Below are 20,350 nucleotides of genomic sequence, written 5' to 3'. Positions count from 1 at the left end.
AAAAGCCTTTCAGTTGTGAGCAGTCCACCAGTCCGGTCCGAAGTGTAGCACGTGCGCCGGAACGAAATTGTTTCGCACAAAGCCTGTTTCACGCATTGTGTACTCCCGAACACTCACACACACACACAAAACGGCCACTAATAGTAGTCAACCTTTCGACGTGGAGCCATCACTTTTGTGAGTAGTTCTTCTGAACGACATTTAATTAACCAAAACCCCGCCGGTACGGCTCTTTTTGCCACCATTTCGGGTGAGGCCAGACTTCCAGCAAAGCACCGTAGCGTGTTGAAAGGTGGTAGTGCGTGCGTGCGTGCATGTGTTCCATGTGTACCGAGCGTGTGAGTGGTTTGTGATTGCGATGAATTTTCCACCGGTGCGCTGATGCGCTGCTGGAAATCGTTAAGAGAGTGTTTTCCTGGATGTCTGGCATTGCCAAAAGGATCAGGAACCCTGCTAACCGTGTAAGAACCCGTTGGACACCGTAACGAGGTGATGGAGAGGAGCGTGAGGAATGTGCCACGGTGTAGACACAAAGCACATACTGTCAAATATTTGTTAAACAAATATTTCCAACCAAAAGCATTGCCGATTTGATCCAACGCAGTAAGTTGGTTGATTGTGTCGTAGCAGGAGTCATGATTTCAAATTTTGCCACACGTGTGCCGTGTGTTATTGAATGTTAGGTGCAATATTTATTTTAACTGACGAGATTTACAAAGTTTGCGGGTTTAACAAAACCGTTGAAAGATAACAGCTTTCTGAAGTAACGATGCGCCACAATGAAGCGAACTCAGAGACATTAAAATATTGATTTCTGTATTTTACCACAGGACCAACTTTGAATATATGTGTCAAATATAGCAAAAAGCTAAAATACTCGCCGAAAAAATGAGGATTACTGTCATTATCAATTGTACATTAATCGATCAAGCCACGAAACGAAACCAATTCACCCCAATTCTAGCATTCGTTCGCAAAAAACGTCCGTACACAAATTCCATTATGAATTTATGTTTCAAATAATCACCGAACAACCGTCACTGTTCCGCCTAGAATGCTAACCCTTGCTTGCATTGATACTCATCTGTACACCGGACGAGCCGGAGCTTCATTCATTGGAATTTTTAATCTCGAGCCGTACGGGATCCGGTGCCACTAATACTTGCACATACAGACACACGAGCACACGATGGAACCAAATCGTAGGCCACGTTGTATGGCAAATATTTGAGCGGTTGAGCGGTTTTGTCTGACTGGTACCGAATTCGGAGGCACCGTCATTCCTTCCTTGAGCCACACAAGCGCCAGCACATTTCCATATTCATGACAATTTTTCCCCCGAAACCCTCATTTGAATTCTGCCTATTTGGCCGGATCGGCCTTGGGCTGGACCGTTTTGACGCACAGTTGAGCATCTTCTCGCATTTTATTTCCAATTTTTCTCTTCATTCGGTGGTTCGGTCACCGGCGCACCATTTTGATTTGCCCCGGCTGTTTGGGGAATTTGTTCGAGAGCGAAAGGGATAGAGGTGTTGGCTCTATGTCAGCACACCCAATGCGACGGGGAATGTAGTTTGGTATGGTTTACTAAGCAGGATTTTGGTCTTTTATTATTTTTTTTTTTGGTTATTTTCGCCTCCGAATATCATTTCATTCATTTCATCGCATATCGCCACCCATCTCATGTTCAACCCATATCGTATATAATCATCATCACATAGCACATACCCGAATAAAGCGTGTATGTCGCATAGCGCGTACAGATGCCAGACATTGTCCGCATTGAAGAGTTTTCCTTCTTTTTTGTTCGAAGCGCCGTCTGCATTCCTTTTGCGCCACAACAAGGCGACCGACAACGTACCTGGGTGCGTCGGCACGGCTCACCACTCGCAAAGCGAAACCTTGCCTTGCTTGTTAACATCTTATGTCTATATCTTCTTTTCTTCTTTTCTTCTCTCTTATTTCTTCACCACTTCCGATTGCTCCGACCACCGCGTAGAGTACGACCATGCCCGTCCTGTCGCTACACAACATACACTCGATACCGTCGGGTTCGGCTAGCTACACGCTCGGGTTGAGCGTTGCGCCGGTCGCCTCATCGTATACGTTCCCGACGCATTCGGCCACGACCGGCGGACTGGCGAGCGTACTCGGCACAACGTCCGGCGTCACCGGGGCGGGCGTTTCCGGGCTGAGCGGGCTGGGCAGCGGGCTGGGGACGGGTACCGGACTTAATCTTACCTCGAACAACCCACTCACCAGCACGCTCGGCACCAATCTGACCAACTATAACACCAGCTCGTCCTACTCGACCTACACCAATCCGCTGCTGAGCGGTACCGGTGGCATCAGCTCGAAGCTCAACATGAAACCGCTGGACGAGCTGGACCTGCTGACGCGCTACGGTCAACGGGGCGGCACACCCTGCTCACCCATTCCGCCCGCCAACTGGGGCCTAGATAGCTATACCGGAATCGATGGCGTGAATCCTGCCTTCATGCACACCCAGAACCGATCACTCATCGGGATGGAACTGGATGGTAAGCGATCAACGTCAGTTAGGAAGATTTTACGGTTTTCCTTCTCAAGCTTCCAATCTTTCTTGACGATCTAGCACGATCCCACGGTTTAACACTGAACGGTACCGGAGAACCTCAGGTCGACATGCTGGACATACCGGGCAAGGGCCGATGTTGCGTGTTTATAGCACGATTTTCCTACGATCCACCAGAGTAAGTATAGGGATAGTCAGTACTGTTAAACCGTCCCTAGCTTTACTATCTAATCGAATAACCATTCCATATCGTCCCTACTGGTACAGTGTGGAAGGTTCCGAAGGTGAGCTGGCGCTATGCGCAGGTGATTACTTACTAGTCTGGGGCAATGGAGAGCCGCAGGGTGGATACTTTGATGCGGAGCTGTTAGACGGCCGGCGAGGTCTCGTGCCAGCGTCGTTCGTACAGAGACTAGTAGGTAAGTGTTCGTGTTTCAGAGCTGATCATCAAAATCCAAGGATAAATCAGCTTCAATGATGTACTAAAAACCCATACTCCACACTACACACACGCGCCAGGTGACGACCTGTTAGAGTTCCATCAGGCGGTAGTGTCAACGTTACGCGATGCCGACGATGCCCCGATCCCGCTAGATCCGGCTCCACTTCCCTCGAACAATCCGCTTATACCGCACACATCGGAAGACCTGGCACGGATTAGCGAAACACACACCGACCTAGGTCAGGATTTGGATGATGAAGCCGACACAGGTAGGTCACACAACAACCACTCTGGCACTCTCGCTTTAACTCTCCCCGGATCGAAAGGATCCCAGATTTCGCGTCTAGCGTGACATCTGCTCTATGGTTCCACTTTCCCAACATTCGTTCTTTCCTGCCCTAGTGCTCTTGTTTGATGTACCACTTTTCTTACCGTGCACCTATCCTTCAACTGTTGGACACCCGTCTGTAGCATTATAGCCTGCATAGTCTGCCTCCTGTCCGGCTCTCCCTCTCTCTCTGTTTGTTTATATGTATATGCACTTATGTACTTTTCTACAGCTCTCCTTGTGTGCTATGGCTATATAAATCAACATTTTTCCTTACCGAACGATCAAAGCGGAACGCTTGTTTAGCCAACTCAAATGAAACATTTCGTAGAAAATAATACCATTCTCACTGCAAGCAACAAATATATACAAGACATACACGTTAAAGTTCACCCGGATAGCACACTGTTTGATTAGGGCGCAATTTTCCTTACATGAAACAGTACGAGAAAGAGAGAGAGAGAGAGAGAGAGAGAGAGAGAGAGAGGTAGAAAAAAAAGAAGGAAAACCATACACAACCCTTAAACTTTGCTACTGCAACAAACTTTCCTCACACAAATGAACGCAATGGAACGCAAAACACCACACACCACAGCAAATACACGTGCCGGCAACTTTACCCATCAAGCAGGAGATGAATTTCGCTAAAAGAAATATTTCTCCATACTTACGAAACATAAACGGTGCTGGTAATATTCTAGGAAAAAGGTTGTTACAATCAAAAACAGGCTAGCAAAACTGGCTGCACATAAAGCAGTTACTTGGCTGAAGAACTTTACTTCTCTTCGATTGGCCGTTAAAATCATTTTCGTATTTCATTCTCCTACATTCTTTACGTTACTTCATTCTACAGTAAAAAAAAAGTTCTTACTCTATCCGCGATGTAGAACAACAAACTAATTAAAAAAAATTCCTTTGAATACACTATTGCCGAGCACAAAGCAGGAATGCAAGTCTTATCGGAAACGGTTTGAATTTAGTACAAAAAAAAACTAACCTCTTCAGCATAGCAGAATCCCTGTCTGCATTCCGGTGCAATTTCCAACAATCTTTTACCCTTTTCCGAGAAGAAAATCGTGCTGAAAAATATATTCTGCATATTTCAAACTTGGCAAACATTTTTACAACCTGCTGCCTTTATGGTCGGACATTTTCCTGCGTGTGAGCACTTTACGTCATTCGCACACCGTTTGCCAATGTCAGTAAGCGAGATCAAAGTTTTTTTTTTCATAGTTTTCTTTTAACTTTCTACCTCTGTTTTTTTTATTTATTTTTCCTTGTCACTTGTTGATCTTTTTTGCCGCGAACAGAAGCTTAAAGCTTTAATACAGCTTTAAATGAGTTTAAATTATAAAATTAAGCATAATTTTACTTAAACTTCGTCACAACTTGAACTGTTAAATGTCAGGAGATGTTTCAATACAAGCTGATTTTTTAGACTTTTTTTATTGTTGACACGGCCACGTGATTGAGGCGACAGTGGCACCGGTATTCAAATGGCAGGACCGGGTTTCAAATTCCACCCGGATCGTTTCCAACCAACAAACCAACAGCGTGTGCTGTTGGCATCAAACGTGCATCAAACAGTATGTTGAAATTTAAGGAAACAATGTAAACTGTTGACTTCTCGGCTAGGTTCACTTTTCCCCTTTGCCCTTACTTTCAAATTCTCGCAACATTTTACATGGGAGTTAAGTTTTGGTTTTATTTATTAGCATGTTGGGAAGCATTTCATCTTTAGATCCATTTTTTGCCGCCAAGTAGATTCGGATTTGGCTTAGTTCCAACAAACAGCAAAAACTAAAAGTAAGAAGCATACGAGATGAATATTCAAACACATTCAAACTGCATAAGAAGTTGTGAGACATTTAGAGGACGTACATAGCTGGTCACTGGTGGAAGAGGGCAATGCAAGAGAATGCAGCGAACAGACAGACGAGTTGAGTTTGGAAAACTTTACTCTGCTTACATCAAACCTCGTACCAGGACGTACGCTGAAAGAAGGTTTTCTGGATGGGAAACCTTGTCGGCGATTTTTTTTGCAGTACCATTCAAGTCACACAATGTTACTTCCCCAAGGAAAGCGCAGTCGGTCGGTCTGTCGGTGCCTTTTTGTGCCTTATAACGAATTTGTTTCCGTGATGAACCTGTTTTCCAATAATACTGGCACAAATCATAGTTTCTAGCGAACCTGACAGGGCGCAATATTTTATTCGATGTTTTTCGAACGAAACTCGCACCAAAAGTTTCCATGCACTTTCGGTTAGAGTTTTATCGTGCTTTTATTTACCGTATCGACATTCCACAAAATGAAATCTGACGTCGGTTGAGTAACCGACGTGCGCCACGTGTGGTTTGCCTGCTGCTGACTGTTTTCTGGTGCATACTTGCATACTATCCTTGATATAGCCTTGGTCAATGGTAGCTCCGGCCGGGAGGGGGTTGGGCGTTCTCGGTGGGAAGCTTTATGTCATCCCGGTTGAAAAGTTTCGCCCTCCGGATAAAAACCTAGTTCACCTTCGTTTCCACACGTACACGAAACCATGTCAAAGTGTTCTTATTAATTTAAATCCCACGTGACATGCTGACGCTCAGGACGTCATCAGACTCACACTTGTTCCTTGCCGGTGTGTCATTGCCAACAACAAAGAAAAAGCACTACACACAGCAATAACGAATCTGTTTTAACTGATTCCTTTCCACCGGTATCAGTGAATAGCAAAGGGGCTCTGTCACATCTGCTGCACACAGGACAAAGCGGCAACTATCTCGCTTTCTATCTTCCTCTTGGGATTTTATGCCCAGAAGCGAATGGTGACACAATCCGAACAAATAGTTTCTACTGGCAGACATACTTTGCAGAAGAATCTCCACCCCACTGTTGGAGAGGCTGTGTGAGCTTGCGGATGCCTCACACCGTCTCGTACAAGCGCTTTTTTTTTTGCACTCCTCGAGTGGGAGATACAGTGCAGATGATGGAACAATTGGAAGATCATGTGGACGTTTCCACATATTTAAAAATGCTCACCTCATCGTGCCGCACTGCAAAAAGCTATTGTTTTTTCGTAGGTGTTTCGCGTGCTTTTATTTCGCGAGACACCGAATCCGCGTTCGCGTGTGACCTTCTGGGTAGTAGATACAGGACAATTATACAAATTAGTGCTATACTGAGTAAATGCATTGTCGTCGACGGATGCATTCTTCGTTTTTTTTTTTGTGCGAATCACTTCGTACTGTCAACAAACGGTTCACATATAAAGGATTAGAACAATATCCTACTTGATGCATCCACGTACCATGCATCATACAGCTCGTTCTTTGCGGTTAAGATGTGCAATATTTGACACGAGAAGGAAATGACTCGGTTCTGTATTCGTTGCAATTCTGTTTTCGAACGTTAATTTGATTCAAGCGTTCCATTGTGAAAGCAATCCTCGAGACCTCACACAACACACAGTGGCATACGGTATACGCCTATCCATGGCAGTACCGTGAGGGTCACGCTGATACCTTCATACCCTGATTCACTCCTATCCGTCCGTAACTGAACGAAGGAGGTGTTGAATGCGACAGATAAATAATTGGAATTTTACACTCTTGTACACACCGACTCCGACTCTTTCAAAGGCATAAAATGTTCTAAAGCACTCGCTGGTCCTTGTTTGGGTTATGCAAAAGCCCTATCTCTCTTTCTTTTTCGCCTGCTGGATATCTTGCTGTAGAAGGGGTGATCTGTTTTTTTTTTTCGTGCAGAAAGCAGAAAAAGAAACTTCATCCCCATGTCCATCGGCATGTCACTACCGGCTCAGCTGTCTTCTGGCAGTCGCATCCTTACATCTTTTGTCACTGTTGAGCCACTCCTATAGGGTGTACCGGGACTTGGCTAAATCGCGTGTTAGTTGTCAGTGCATGTTTCCTGTCAGTTTCACTCTGCAACTGCTCCTGCGGTACGCTTCTTTGCTACGTAGAGTAGTAAGGATATGGGTTGGCATAGGTTTTCCTCACCATTTCCTTCCATATGTATTGTGCGCTATGATGTACGTGTGCGACGCGCTACAGTAGCAAAACCACCCTTCCCACCGGCACTCTACTCCAGATCCTTCGGCTCCGTTTTTGCTCGTTATCTTAGCGACTACAATATGTTACGCTCGCGTAGTACGGTGAAGGGAAGCAAAGCACAGGGAAGATTTTTTTTTTAAGTCACCCACCAAACGACATTGCACCACCGCCCATATGGTGTCTCCAATATGGCCGACCTTATGACTTACGGGAGTTTCACGCGTGATGAAAGTCTATGGCACTCGGAAACCGCAACCCGGCGACTGGCATCACCTTTTGGGGCTGGTGATACTTTTTGAACGCTTGCAATAAATCTTACATTAAAGCTATCATACTACACCGAAACGCCGAAAGAAGAAGCGAAAAATATGTCGCAAAAACACTATACAAATCACGAGACAATCGAGCGACGACCTCCAATTGCCATTTTGGCCCTTTATCCTGCTGACAAACATACTCTCGATGCAAAATAGATTGGCGTTGTTCACCCACCACTAGCTGGAAGATAACCATTTTTCATGTTACACGCCATCCGGCCATATATCGCGGTACGTACGAGAGCAGCGAGCGAGTCGAACCATTAAGCCTGCCAGCCCCGGACTGGTCCCAGCCGAACGGTGCGGTTTGAAATGTGTTCAATTTTTCTTTTTGCACCATCACACACATACACACACTCACTGGTATGTTGACTGGGTCGAAGAAGCATCTTCGAGTACACCGGAAATCCATGTGATCACCCGGCTCGTTTACGCGGTGTAACCGGGTGTAATGGGTAGAAAATAAAGGATTTCTTGGCCGGCGATCGTTTAGTTCGGTTTTGGTGGATACAGGAGTGCTACAGCTACAGTATGGGAATCGATCAAGTCGATGGAGGGACAGTTACGATGGGCAATATATCAAATAAATTACTTCGTCTGACATTGTGGGAAAAATGGTGCTTTTAAAGTGCTTTTGTGAGTTGACCAAAATTGATATTGGATTTGTTCTTCTTAACGTTTAGGGTAGATATTGAAAAGGGAAGTGTAAAATATGTCCCATCAATTTAAATCAATTGTTAATCATTGCTCTTTACATTTTGCTATAAATTCCTCGACGTGAAGACCTCTTAAAAGAAATCCGACAACGAATGCCTTTCACTTCTACCGAGGACCTTGTTCCACACTCTATTCTTTACATTAGCTCTACGGTGTAGATTATTGCAGCAAATTCTTCAAGGAAAAAATGAAATTAGTTGAAGTAATTCAAATACACTAACAAACACAATGTTCGATGTTAAAACTGTAGTAATAGCATTATATGTACTTCTACATATTTATATCAGACATGTCAAACAAATCACGTTGCAAGGACTATCCAACTGCATGGCATCAATATATCTCGTAGCCTATTAAATGGTCAGGATAAACTTGCAGGTCACAAACATGATCCAAATTAAGTTTGACATCACTGATCTAAATAGTTTATTACGTTACTTAACCCTTATCTCTATCAAGCATCCTTCAATTCACTATAACTGACTGTCTAATCGATGTAACCCTCTACGAGCATCTACTATCTGCTCGTTCTATCTCCGTGTGTGTGTGTTTGTGTCTCTCTCTCTGTATGATATGAATGTTCTATCTATTGCGTTTGTTTGTCGTGAGCGAAGGGTTGTCTACTCCACTATCGTCCTCGGTCTCTGTCCCTTTCCCTCGTGTCCTTTGCCGAACCCGCATTGCCGCAGCTAGCGCCGAACTAATGTTCTCCGTGTTAGTTCCTGCACCGAAGCACCTAACCCTGGAACGGCAGCTAAACAAGAGCGTACTGATCGGCTGGTCCCAGCCGGATCCACCGATGTGCAATCAGATCGAGAGCTACCACGTGTACGTGGACGGTGTGCTCAAGGTGACGGTCAAGGCAACTGAACGCACCCGCGCCCTCGTAGAGGGCGTAGATTCCAACCGAGTATGTATCCACACTTACCGACACTGTCTACGGAAAGGTAGCTAACTGCGAAAACTCGTTCATCCCACAGCCACATAGGATTAGTGTGCGCAGTGTGACGCAAAACCGGCGAACATCGCGTGACGCTGCCTGCACAATGATCATCGGCCGCGACACGGCACACCTTGGACCATCGGCGGTACGGGCTACGAACATTACCTGCTCCAGTGCGATCATCTCCTGGCTACCGGCGAACTCCAATCATCAGCATGTCGTTTGCGTGAACAACGTTGAGGTGCGAACGGTAAAGCCGGGCGTCTACAGGCACACCATCACGGGTAAGCTGGACAACAGCAGCCAATGTCCAAGTAAGGTGTGCCGCCAGTATAATATTTCTATTTTTTTAATTTTCTGCGCTACGATCAGGGCTAGCTCCAAGCACACAGTATCGTGTCACGGTGCGAGCAAAACATCTGAGAGCACCGGGACAGCAGCAGGCACCACCAGCCGGACCACCGCCAGAGGAAGCACCCGGAGCGTACACCGACTTCCGCACCCTAGCCAAAGGACTGCCAGATCCACCACAGGTAATGCTTGTTCGCCCTGCCGCACTTCACTGCACTGCGATCGTTGCATTGACCACGTCACTCTCTTTCTCTTTCTCTCTCTCTCCTTCTCCTCCTCATCACACCCCCCTTGGTTTTCTGTTTGTTTCTTATGTTATCCTCCTTCACTTTCTGACTCTTCTCTCTCTCTCTCTCTCTCTCTTGGTTTCTATCTTTATCTGTCCGTTTTGTTTCCAACGCGTGTTCCACTTTCGCTCAGGAGATCCAAGTCGAAGCTGGACCGCAGGATGGTACGCTGCTCGTGACCTGGCAACCGGTAACGCGTCCACCCTCGTCCGGTCCAGTCACCGGGTACGCCGTGTACGCCGACGGCAAGAAGGTAACCGACGTGGACTCACCGACCGGCGATCATGCCCTGATCGATATCGGCAAGCTGGTCGGGTTGAACCCGCGTGCCGTCACCGTGCGGACCAAATCGCGCGACTCACAGTCGGCGGACAGCACACCGACAATGATACCAAGTAAATATTCCACCACCGGTTCCGTTGGTTTTTTTTTTTTTAGTTTTCTGTTTAGGTCTTTCGTTTTTTTGGCGTCTGAAAATGCCACCCAACCACAGCACACCGTATCGAGATCAAGTTTTTCTTTGTGTCTGTTGGACTGGAAAAACTTTGGAGCACTTAGCTCACAATAATGTAAAAACACTTGGCCCGATTGGTTTGCTGTTATGGTTGATCGATGTATCTATTTTTAGTTTAGTGTGCGTGAATGGAATGAGTGTTGTTTGCTCGGTAGTACACGATTTGTAGCACCCGTTTTCCTTAAAGCACTATATCGGCACCACAAACGAGATCAGAAAACGAAAAATAATCATGGGGAATCTTCTAACAAAGGTACGAATAACCTTTACGAACCTTTCGTTGTGGTGCCGACATTGTATCCTTCCGACAACTTTCCTAATTTGTCTGTCCTGTTCCTCCCACTCACTACTCTCCGCTCCACCTATCGTCAACATCATATGCTATCGTAATTCATTCTTTCTTTCCAAGCGACCTATCTTTTTTTCGTTCCATCTCTCAGCTCATACTAGCCAGTCAATTATTGTGTTTTTCTGTTTAATGTACATATAATATTTTGCTCTTTGTTTTATGGCCATCCTCCCGGTGTCAGTCCACTCATTCGTTTACGGTTGTTAATACAGATCTCACAACAATAATAATTAAAAACAAAACATCCAACCATACCAGCAACATTATAGTTGATCCCTTCTGGTAGTATTCGAAGCTGTGTGTCAGCTCACTGTCACAACTGTTAGTAAACTGTGTCACTTACCTTTAACTACCCGTTGTCGTTTGTACAATGTGTAGAAGCTAGAACCATTAAAACACGGTGTTAAGGACACGCGAATCGTAATATTTACAACATAAATACTATATTAACTACTAAACGTCCCCCAAACAAATATAAGCACAAACTGTAAACTATCATAAGGCCGCTCTTTATTAGTTATCGAACAAGATGGGGTTCTCTATCACCTGTCTGAGTCTGAGTGTTCGACTCTTTAAGCCGATCCAAACGATCGACGCGACTTTGACAGTTTTCTTAAGATTTAACAACCAATAAAAACGCGTTTCGGTTACTAACCGAAGTGGTGTGACACATTCACATTCATTCACCAGCAAACCCACGCAATAAGTGTAACTTATAAAGCGTCACACCACTTCAGCATGATCTTCCAAATCGACTTGGGGATGCGTACTAATTTACACGCTATACGCTTCCACACCAACACACAAACAGCACAATCACGTTCAACCCAAAACAACTACCCTTTGCAAAGCTATCTTTGCTACCCTTGTTTGTCTGATCGTACAAGCTTCGCTCTGTGGACGTTTTGCTCGACAGCGCATGCCCTAAAGCATCACGTCATACCGCCCAGACCGACCGATAATGCAACGAAACGCACCCAAACGTTCGCGCTTTTTGATTTCGCAAGCGTCGCGTTCATGTATTGGTTATACGCCGGAAATGGGGGCCCGCATGAAGCAAGGGTAAAGGTTTTGTTTCCTATCGGACAAACCACGTCATCAATGGCGTGTGGCTGTTCTCTCAATTCTGTTTCGATTCGCGCTCATACTCTCGCGCCCGTATGCTTCTTTCTTGGGCTACGATTGCGACAGTTTTTAACGGCCTGTCCAGTGAAGTGTACGCGTTTTGGTTGTCCAAATCAAGCGCCGGTTCGAGTTTGGAGAGTTATTAAAGCATTTTGTGATACAAAAAGCTTCAAGTGCAAAGGTGATCGTAGCAACCTGTAGGTCGTGTTTTGAAACGTACAGAAATAAGCATAATATATAATGTGTTAATTAATATATGGCGACATGGACACTTGTTGATTTACATAGCCTCATTTTTTGTCGTAAGATTGTGTTGCATCAACGAACGTTATCTCTTTTTGTGTTGTGAGTTGTGTGTTGGACCGAAAAAAAACAATCGTATGAGTCAGCATACTCGTCTCGGACAGGTCGGAGAGGAGCTGGAGAGACATGCATCAGCCATCACAACTCCTAAACAAACAGACCACCGAATGTGCCATAATATCTTCTTCATATTGTCTTTATCAATGTGCTGTGTACGATTCTGCGCAGGAAGTGCTTTCAAGCTACTCACAAAAAAAACTTAAGCTCACAAAACTCGATATGTTCCAATTAAACGTAACATTGTGAATCTAAACAAAAAGTTAAATTAAATATTTGTTGTCTCGGTGTAACTCATGAAAGTAAATGTAACTTAGCTTTTGCCACAAAAAACCCCTTTAAAAACAGCAGGTCAAACTTTGCTCCCACAACATAGTGCCGACCAACCTGTGTTCCCTGTTCTGATTATCTGTCTACACCACAAACTAATACGCCTTGAAACAGCATCTTACCGTGTGTTCTATGTTTCAAGTTGCTTTCCGTTTACGTCTAGGACAGCATGTGTGCTAGCTGTAGTGTCACTGTCCGTTGTAAAGTAAGCATCAACAACACTGTTGCCATCCCTTTTTTGTGTGTGATGATGGTGAATCTGTATAAACAATGTTTTTTTGCTGCCGTTACAATTACATACCTTAATTTACAGAATTGTTCCTCTTTTTTTTCGTTTATTTTCTTGTTTCCTTCCTCAAAATCTCAACTCTCCAAATCCTTTCCGAACTGCCTCTCGCCCCAATCTCTCCCCAATAAACTGTCCTGTCGTTTATCCACTGTCCACTCCGAAAAACCGTACCTCGAATCGACTACGTCATCGGTTTGATTGACGTTCATCGTTTCATCGCGCCCAACCAACATGTTCATTGCTGCTCCAACAAATTTTTAAAAAATACCATAACCATCACCAAACCAATTCAAACCAAACTACCAAACCAAACCACCAAACTACCAACTTACCAACCCAAAAAAAAAACATCAAAATCTACCCCATTGTGTGCCGCTTACGCGTGTACCACGTGTGTTCGATGATATTGCAAAACTTTCAAAATTATTGGCTTCGGATACCCTGAACCAAATACTGAAAATGGACTAAACTATTCATCATCATCACTACATCAACAACAACAACAACCACCACCTCCCCTACTACCGACATCACAACAACAACAACAATTTCTTCACCAACAACAACAACAACAACAACATCAACAACAACAACAACAACAACAACAACAACAACATCATCAACAACAACAACAATCGCAACACAATCAAGACCAAGTACGTGCCGCCGCTAGGAACCGGAACCCGGGAGGTGCGATGCAACCGCAACCGGGTGGTCACATGCGTAATCAGCGGATGATGAACAACCAGGTGATGGGCGGCATGAACAATCAGATGCAGCAGATGAATCCCAACCAGGTCATCGATCACGACGAAAATCTAAGCGACAAGGAGATCTACCCGGGATCGATGCATCAGCAGGTGAGTGTGAAGATTGTCCTACATGTATTAAGTTACGGGTTTTGGGTTTTTCCTTTCGTGGGCAAAATTGGACCTCTCTTCCCTGGATCAGCTTAAGGATGCTCTGTCAGCGTTGCGTGCTCAGAATGTCGTCAGCATATGTATGTCGCAATTAAATTGATGTTTGGAATTCGTATCCGTATTCGATTCTGCCTAAATGCGGAAGGTTCTACCCGTCTATTAATTAAATCAGTCCACAGCAGCTGAGAGGATGGTGACGTTGTTGAGGATTGTTGTCACTACTTGTGTATCCCACACACTGTCACGTTTATGAGTCAAAATTGTTCGCACTTAGTTGAGAGGACGAACGAGGCGTTGTAAAATTATTGTAAACCATCAGGCACACATGATAAAATATCTACAACCTTCCGCTCGAACAATTCATATCGTACACCGAATACTGAACCACCACTACTACTCCATCACGCCCCGTACACATACAGGAACGATCGCAGCGTGATTCAAATAGCAGCAGCATACCGGCGATCGAAATCACGAAAGATGCAGCCGGTGATACGTACGTTAGTGACGATAGCGAGTACCAAGATGGCGCCAGCAGTGGCGGCGGAAGTAGCCGTCGCCGCAGTGGCTCCCACGGGCCACCGCAGCAGCAACAGGTTAGAGCAAATACACGCAGTCTCTCTCTCTCTCTCTCTCTACCACTACTACTTCTACTACTACCAGCAATGTCTTCACTGTCTCAGTAACTTTGTCTTTCACCCTGTAACTCAACACACATATTTTCTCTCTCTCTCTATCTGTCTCTCTCTCTCTTTCACTGTCTCTCTCTCTTTGTAACTGTTGTACACTACTCTAAGTGCAGGATGTTGCCTTGACTGATTGTTCTTGCTATTCTTCTCTATACATACATGCTAACTAAACGTCCTTTTTCACACCGGAACCTGTTAATTGTTAACACAAAACTCTTTATATTATACAAACACACACACATAAGCAACATAAACTAACAAAATTATGCCTTAGAATGAATGCAGATTGTTTAAAATAAAATGACTGTTTAAGGCATCAACTATTTCCAACAAAAAAAATTATCTTCGATCAGTGTCGATCACTCCTCTTTCCTGTCTTTCGATACTAACTGAGTCAAGCTCACTAACTACATCTATGTGTTTGTGTGTGCGTGTGTATTTATTTGTGGCCACTGCTTTGTGCCTTTTTGTACAATAATCGTTTACATCTGTACATATAGCATATGCGATCAGCATTATTGTCCTTGTTGTTTACTCTCCTCCGTTTGCCCTCACTTCACCATTGTTCGGAGATCTCTTCCTTCTTGTCTAAACCCAACCAATAGTACACGTGGCAGTAACTTGATGACACCGTTCAACACAACCCAAATCCCCAAAACCACCGCATGGCTATGTAGTTTGACATTAACACGCTTCGCCCGGTGCAGCAGTTGAGAACTTGCGTTGATACTCACAAACGTTCGTTGACCGTAAACCCCTGGCAGGATCCCCCTCAAAGCAAAGGTTGTAGGATGGTGCACTAGCTAAGCAGCTCTACATGATGGGGCACCGTTGTTCCGATCGACCATGGTAAAATCGTAGCTAGCAGCACATCCGAGTTCGGAGCTACGCAGCAAAATGCAAACCCTATGTATATAGTGCTAGTGGATGTGATGTAATGTATAAGATCAAGTCTAAAAAAAAAATGCATCAAAACCCACATCACGTCAAGTCATTACTCAATAGCGTCAAAGATTTGCAGTAGATCATGCATCGAATTCTTCCTCAAGTGGAAGTCACGTTACATCGCAAACACACAGTAGTGCCAGTTTGTTCAACACGCGAACAGGAACTGTTTGTTTGTTTGTTTTCCCCCACCCGGTACTTTATTTCGCCGCCATTCTTAGGCGTACAGTTGCGATCTTTGTAAATTCATCTCCAAGTGACATTATAGTGGTACAAACTGTAATGCTGATTGCTTTGTTTGCTCCTCAGTTTTGTGTACTTTTCGTTTCAGTTTCAGTTGCTCCGCGGTAATGATGATATTTAAATCGATCGTACTATAATTATATGTGTGTGTGTATCTTGTACCTGTAAAACGCTTGCAAACAATTTGCAGCCATTCGATGTTGTATGCCGTTGAGCAACGTGTTTCAGTTTGCGTATGAAATTCATCCATCTTCCGTCTCCTCTCATATGTTTTCGTTTACCACGCGTCATCCGGTATCTTGCTGTAATAATACCACTCTTCTCTTATCACTTCTACCCTCTTCAACACGCACACTGCCGGACATACTCGACTATCCATAGGGCTATCGCAATCAGGGTATGGCCGGTAATCAAGCCGGACGACAACAGAACCCCCAAGGACCAAACCAACAGTACTACGGTAACACCGGTCCGGGACAATCGCAGCAGGGTATGGCCGGACAACAGCAGCAGCAGCAGCAACCGGGCATGAACCGAAACCCCAACCAGCAACGGCCCGGCATGAACCCGAACCAACCGATGCCCAACCAGCAGCAGCAACAGCAACAGCAGCAACAGCAGCAACAGCAACAGCGAATGGCACAGGGTGGCGTTGGGCCGGGCCAGGGCCAGATGACGGCACAAGGAATGCAACCATGTCCACCGCACCTGATCGGAGCGTCCAAGAAGCCGAGATATTTTCTCGCCCTCTTCGATTACGATCCGGCCACGATGAGCCCCAATCCGGATGCGTGCGAAGAAGAGTTGCCGTTCAATGAGGGTGATACGATCAAGGTAGATATCATCGGCGCACAGCCTCCAAGGGATATCTTAGAAGGAACTGACTGATTCTCTCTTTTGCTTTGTTAGGTGTACGGTGAGAAGGATCCGGATGGTTTCTACTGGGGCGAGCTGCGCGGTCGCCGTGGCTTTGTGCCACACAACATGGTGCAGGAGATTGAGGACGGAGCCCAGGGTGGCGTGGGTCCGTCCGTGCGTGGCATTAGCCGCGAACGATGGGGTGACATCTACGCCAACATGCCAGTGAAGCGGATGATCGCACTGTACGATTACGATCCGCAGGAGCTGAGCCCGAACGTGGATGCCGAGGTGAGGCCCTAGACTAGCACGTATCTATCATGACCATATGTATATTGCTCATGCCAATCTGAAAGTGTCCAGATTACCGGTATTAGGGACACCGGGCCCACCGTCTAACCTGCTATCTGCTACCATCTTGTCGATGGTAGTCGATCCATTTTCACACATAACGACAAACGATCACACACAGAGAGAGAGCAGGTACATTGCGTCTTAATAGGCGTTTCAGTTTTCACCAGACAGGGACTCGACATAAGAAACACGTTTGATGAAGCGATCTCTTCAACTCCTGGAGAAGCGTTGTCATAATGTGTCAGTTATTATTCTTCCTTGATATTTCATTTTCCGTTCGATCCTTTCTTTCGCTGCATGCTGCATGATTGCTTACCGAATTTTCAATCACGATTAATAGTACCAATTATCTCTATCACCTAGCGATAAAACCCACCAAGAAACGCCTAGCGTTTCATCCAGATTAGACTTAGCGCGTTTGTATGTGTGTGCGGAACCGTGTTCCAACAGTTTCGAACAGTGCTCTCGTAACAGAAAACTGGGGTTAGCCATGCCAAAAAGAAAACATACAAAAACCAAAAATCGCAAATCAAACACCAATCACCAAAGCCAGCAGTCGTGCGCGACCCATGAACCCACCCGTGATCAGTGAAACCACCCGCAAAATTCATCCCGTAGTGGCATTCGTAATTGACTTATGTGGCTCTACCCCAATTTCTTTCCCACTCCCCACTCACTGCAGGTGGAACTGAGTTTCCAAACCGGTGCCGTCATACTAGTGTATGGCGATATGGACGAGGACGGTTTCTACATGGGCGAGCTGGACGGGGTGCGCGGGCTGGTGCCGTCCAACTTCCTCACGGAAGCGCCGGACCAGTACAGCCAGCAGGGCCCGGCCGGCAACAATCTGGCCCAGCGCACGCTCAACAGCAACAACAACCGCGGCCGAGGGATCGGACCGGGGGCCCGCGGGCCTCCGCCGCCACCGCGGGACGCCATGATGGGCGGCATGGGTGGCATGAGCCAACGGGGTCCGCAACGCAAAGGTACGTTACAGGCTAGCTAGTTTGCGCTCCCGTTTCGTTTTTCGGTAGTGTTCAGATATCCTGTTTTTGAAACTTTTTTCCGTTGTTTCCTGTTCTGTTTACTCCCGCGTTTCTACGGACATTTGAGTTTCTCAGACTCCTACCCCGATTCCATTTTTGTTCCGAAACGTTTACCCCTTTTCTGTGCCATTTATACTAACCTTTTTGCTACTGTCTCTCTCGTTATCTGCTAATGAGTCTTATTCATCATAATAGACTCAGTTTTCTTACACTTTCGAACATATGTGTCTTTCTATCGTTATTTTTTCTTATGCTCTTTTCATTCACTACTAAGCGCCTTTTTTATTTAACTAACTCTTGCTTTTCTTTACTTTTAATCACCCTCCTTTTAGCTTAATTCCATCATCATTTTTCTTTCAACTACCTTTTGCAACATTAGGTTCATGCTTTATGTATTTCTCATTTATTTTTTTATTTTATCTTGCTTGCATATTATGTTTTATTTTGCTTTCTTAGTGTTAGAAGTGCGTTTTTAGCTCTTATCATTCTTATTATTACTATAAACTATCATTTCCCAAATTATTGTTTTGCTGTTATTCCTTATTTTTTGTTTCTTTACTTATTTAAAGTTTCCTTTAAAATTATTGCTAATGGTCTTCAAAGTTTTTAACTTGATTTTCCATTGCTTACTTTTATTAAGTTCCTTTCCATAGTTTGACAAGCTTATCCACCAGCAATATCATCTCATTTCTAAAAGCTAACCGGCCTCACTATTCACCTTCTTTTAAAGATAGAGTCCTATTGTATTTTCTCCTACAACATACCGTCACATTGGTAGCGAGTGCTACTACTGCCCTACTCAAAACTCCTCTTTTATGAACGAATAACCATTCTTTCCTACCGAGTTGTTTCCCATCGTATTATGGTTTAGAAACTTTCCTTTTTTCGCTTCGACACATTCACATTTTAACCCACTGTTTCAATCACGAATTCAAATCACCATCTAGCGTGTGGTCTATGCCGTTGATACCGAATGCGATGGTTGCAGAACAGTTGCCATCGTTTCGTGTGTTCATGGGCCACCCCACAACAAGCCCAACCCCCAAGCATTCCCTTCACCATCTTCCGGCTCACCAACATCACACCAGTATAGTGTCACTATTCTCACCAAACAAGCAATTCAAATCAAACAAATCCCACTCGGGAATGGAAATAGTACAGAACTGTTTTAAGGAAAATTTCACTAGAAACACTGAACATTTTCAGTCTTTTACAATCAACAACTATCAGTGCTACATATAGGTAGAAAAAACCAACAAACAAAAAATGTGTCAAAAAACACGCTCAGACAGCATTATGCACTCTGATTGAAATCGATCAATCGCTTACTAAACGAACTAAGTCTCTCTCCTGTTGAGTGTATAACTACACGAGTCGATTCTGGATTTTCTTTCCATTAGTCCGATTTGGTTTTTATCTGCAAAGTGTTTAAGTTTTGTTTCAACCAGTTTTTTTTTTTGCCATTTACGCCATAATATATTGTGTTTCATTTTATTTTTTTCCTTTCTTCCCTTTTTTTTCTTATATTATCAGTTAACATTTTGAGCACTTTGCAACAGTCGATTTCGAAACTGAATGCCATTGAAACACACATTTAAAATGGGTTGATTAAAGCAATAAGTGATGTTGTTGGTGTTATATTCACCAAAGCACAGAAGAATATCGATGAAGAAGGCTTACGTGAGTACTTAATAATTGTTAATATTGTCCCGGGTGTTGCATTACAAACTAGCAGCCAGCTTGTATGTGACGAGTGGATTAAGTGTGTGTTTTTGTGTGTGTAAAACCTCTAAAAACACTTAAACACTGCCAGTATTTATATTATTAATAAGAAGTATACAATCACGAACAATAACTCTAAACGTGAACAGAAGCTAGCTCTTAAATAGAAACATTAAAACTTAAAAAAAAACTGTTACAAATCAACCGGTAACAGCATTAAAATCAGGAAAAAACGATTTTACTAACCAAGTGTAGCAATGTTCTTCTTACAATGCGCCTTTTGCACATAACATATAAACCAAACCAAAAACATGTGTAAACATGAGACATGTAGCACAACTTGGTCTTCGTCTTCCAGTCCTGTTACAATGATGCCCGATACCCGATCAAGGTGAAGATATAATCATGGACTTGTGCAACCGTTTTAAGTGAACGAAAAAAAGCGATCAAAAATATTAGATTTCAGTTTTATAGTTCGTTTTTTGTTCGATTTAACCAATACAAAAATGCATTGACTGATAAGAAGGCAGCAACTTGGTTTGCCGTGACGAACACCAGCCTAAGATCCCGATGACTCCGTGTTTCGACACTCAACGTAAATCAACTAA

The 20,350-nt window shown here is 44.3% G+C and overlaps 3 protein-coding genes across 12 annotated transcripts in view; 2 read left to right on the top strand and 1 right to left on the bottom strand.

Annotated features, from left to right (window-relative positions):
- The window catches only part of LOC126558283 (serine protease snake-like), a 483,926-nt gene that overhangs the window by 404,206 nt on the left and 59,370 nt on the right, over positions 1–20,350 (bottom strand). The window lies entirely within an intron of this gene.
- LOC126559705 (ataxin-2 homolog) overlaps positions 1–20,350 on the top strand; it is a 111,423-nt gene that overhangs the window by 56,467 nt on the left and 34,606 nt on the right. The gene's annotated exons all lie outside the window — the stretch shown is intronic.
- The window catches only part of LOC126556657 (RIMS-binding protein 2), an 82,000-nt gene that overhangs the window by 51,748 nt on the left and 9,902 nt on the right, over positions 1–20,350 (top strand). For 5 of the 10 annotated variants that reach the window (XM_050212057.1, XM_050212065.1, XM_050212066.1 and 2 more), the window contains 13 exons: positions 2,000–2,540; positions 2,615–2,732; positions 2,822–2,973; positions 3,074–3,265; positions 9,137–9,327; positions 9,398–9,644; positions 9,733–9,893; positions 10,132–10,393; positions 13,617–13,825; positions 14,308–14,481; positions 16,144–16,596; positions 16,672–16,911; positions 17,654–17,960. In XM_050212057.1, coding sequence (XP_050068014.1) covers positions 2,000–2,540; positions 2,615–2,732; positions 2,822–2,973; positions 3,074–3,265; positions 9,137–9,327; positions 9,398–9,644; positions 9,733–9,893; positions 10,132–10,393; positions 13,617–13,825; positions 14,308–14,481; positions 16,144–16,596; positions 16,672–16,911; positions 17,654–17,960 — 3,247 coding nt within the window. The remainder of the gene's footprint in view (positions 1–1,999; positions 2,541–2,614; positions 2,733–2,821; positions 2,974–3,073; positions 3,266–9,136; positions 9,328–9,397; positions 9,645–9,732; positions 9,894–10,131; positions 10,394–13,616; positions 13,826–14,307; positions 14,482–16,143; positions 16,597–16,671; positions 16,912–17,653; positions 17,961–20,350) is intronic. The other 5 variants (XM_050212061.1, XM_050212059.1, XM_050212058.1 and 2 more) reach the window with 5 other exon arrangements.

Source organism: Anopheles maculipalpis, chromosome 2RL (assembly GCF_943734695.1).
Source record: "Anopheles maculipalpis chromosome 2RL, idAnoMacuDA_375_x, whole genome shotgun sequence".
NCBI classification, from domain to species: Eukaryota; Metazoa; Arthropoda; class Insecta; order Diptera; family Culicidae; genus Anopheles; species Anopheles maculipalpis.
This window is presented reverse-complemented; position numbering and strand designations above follow the sequence as displayed.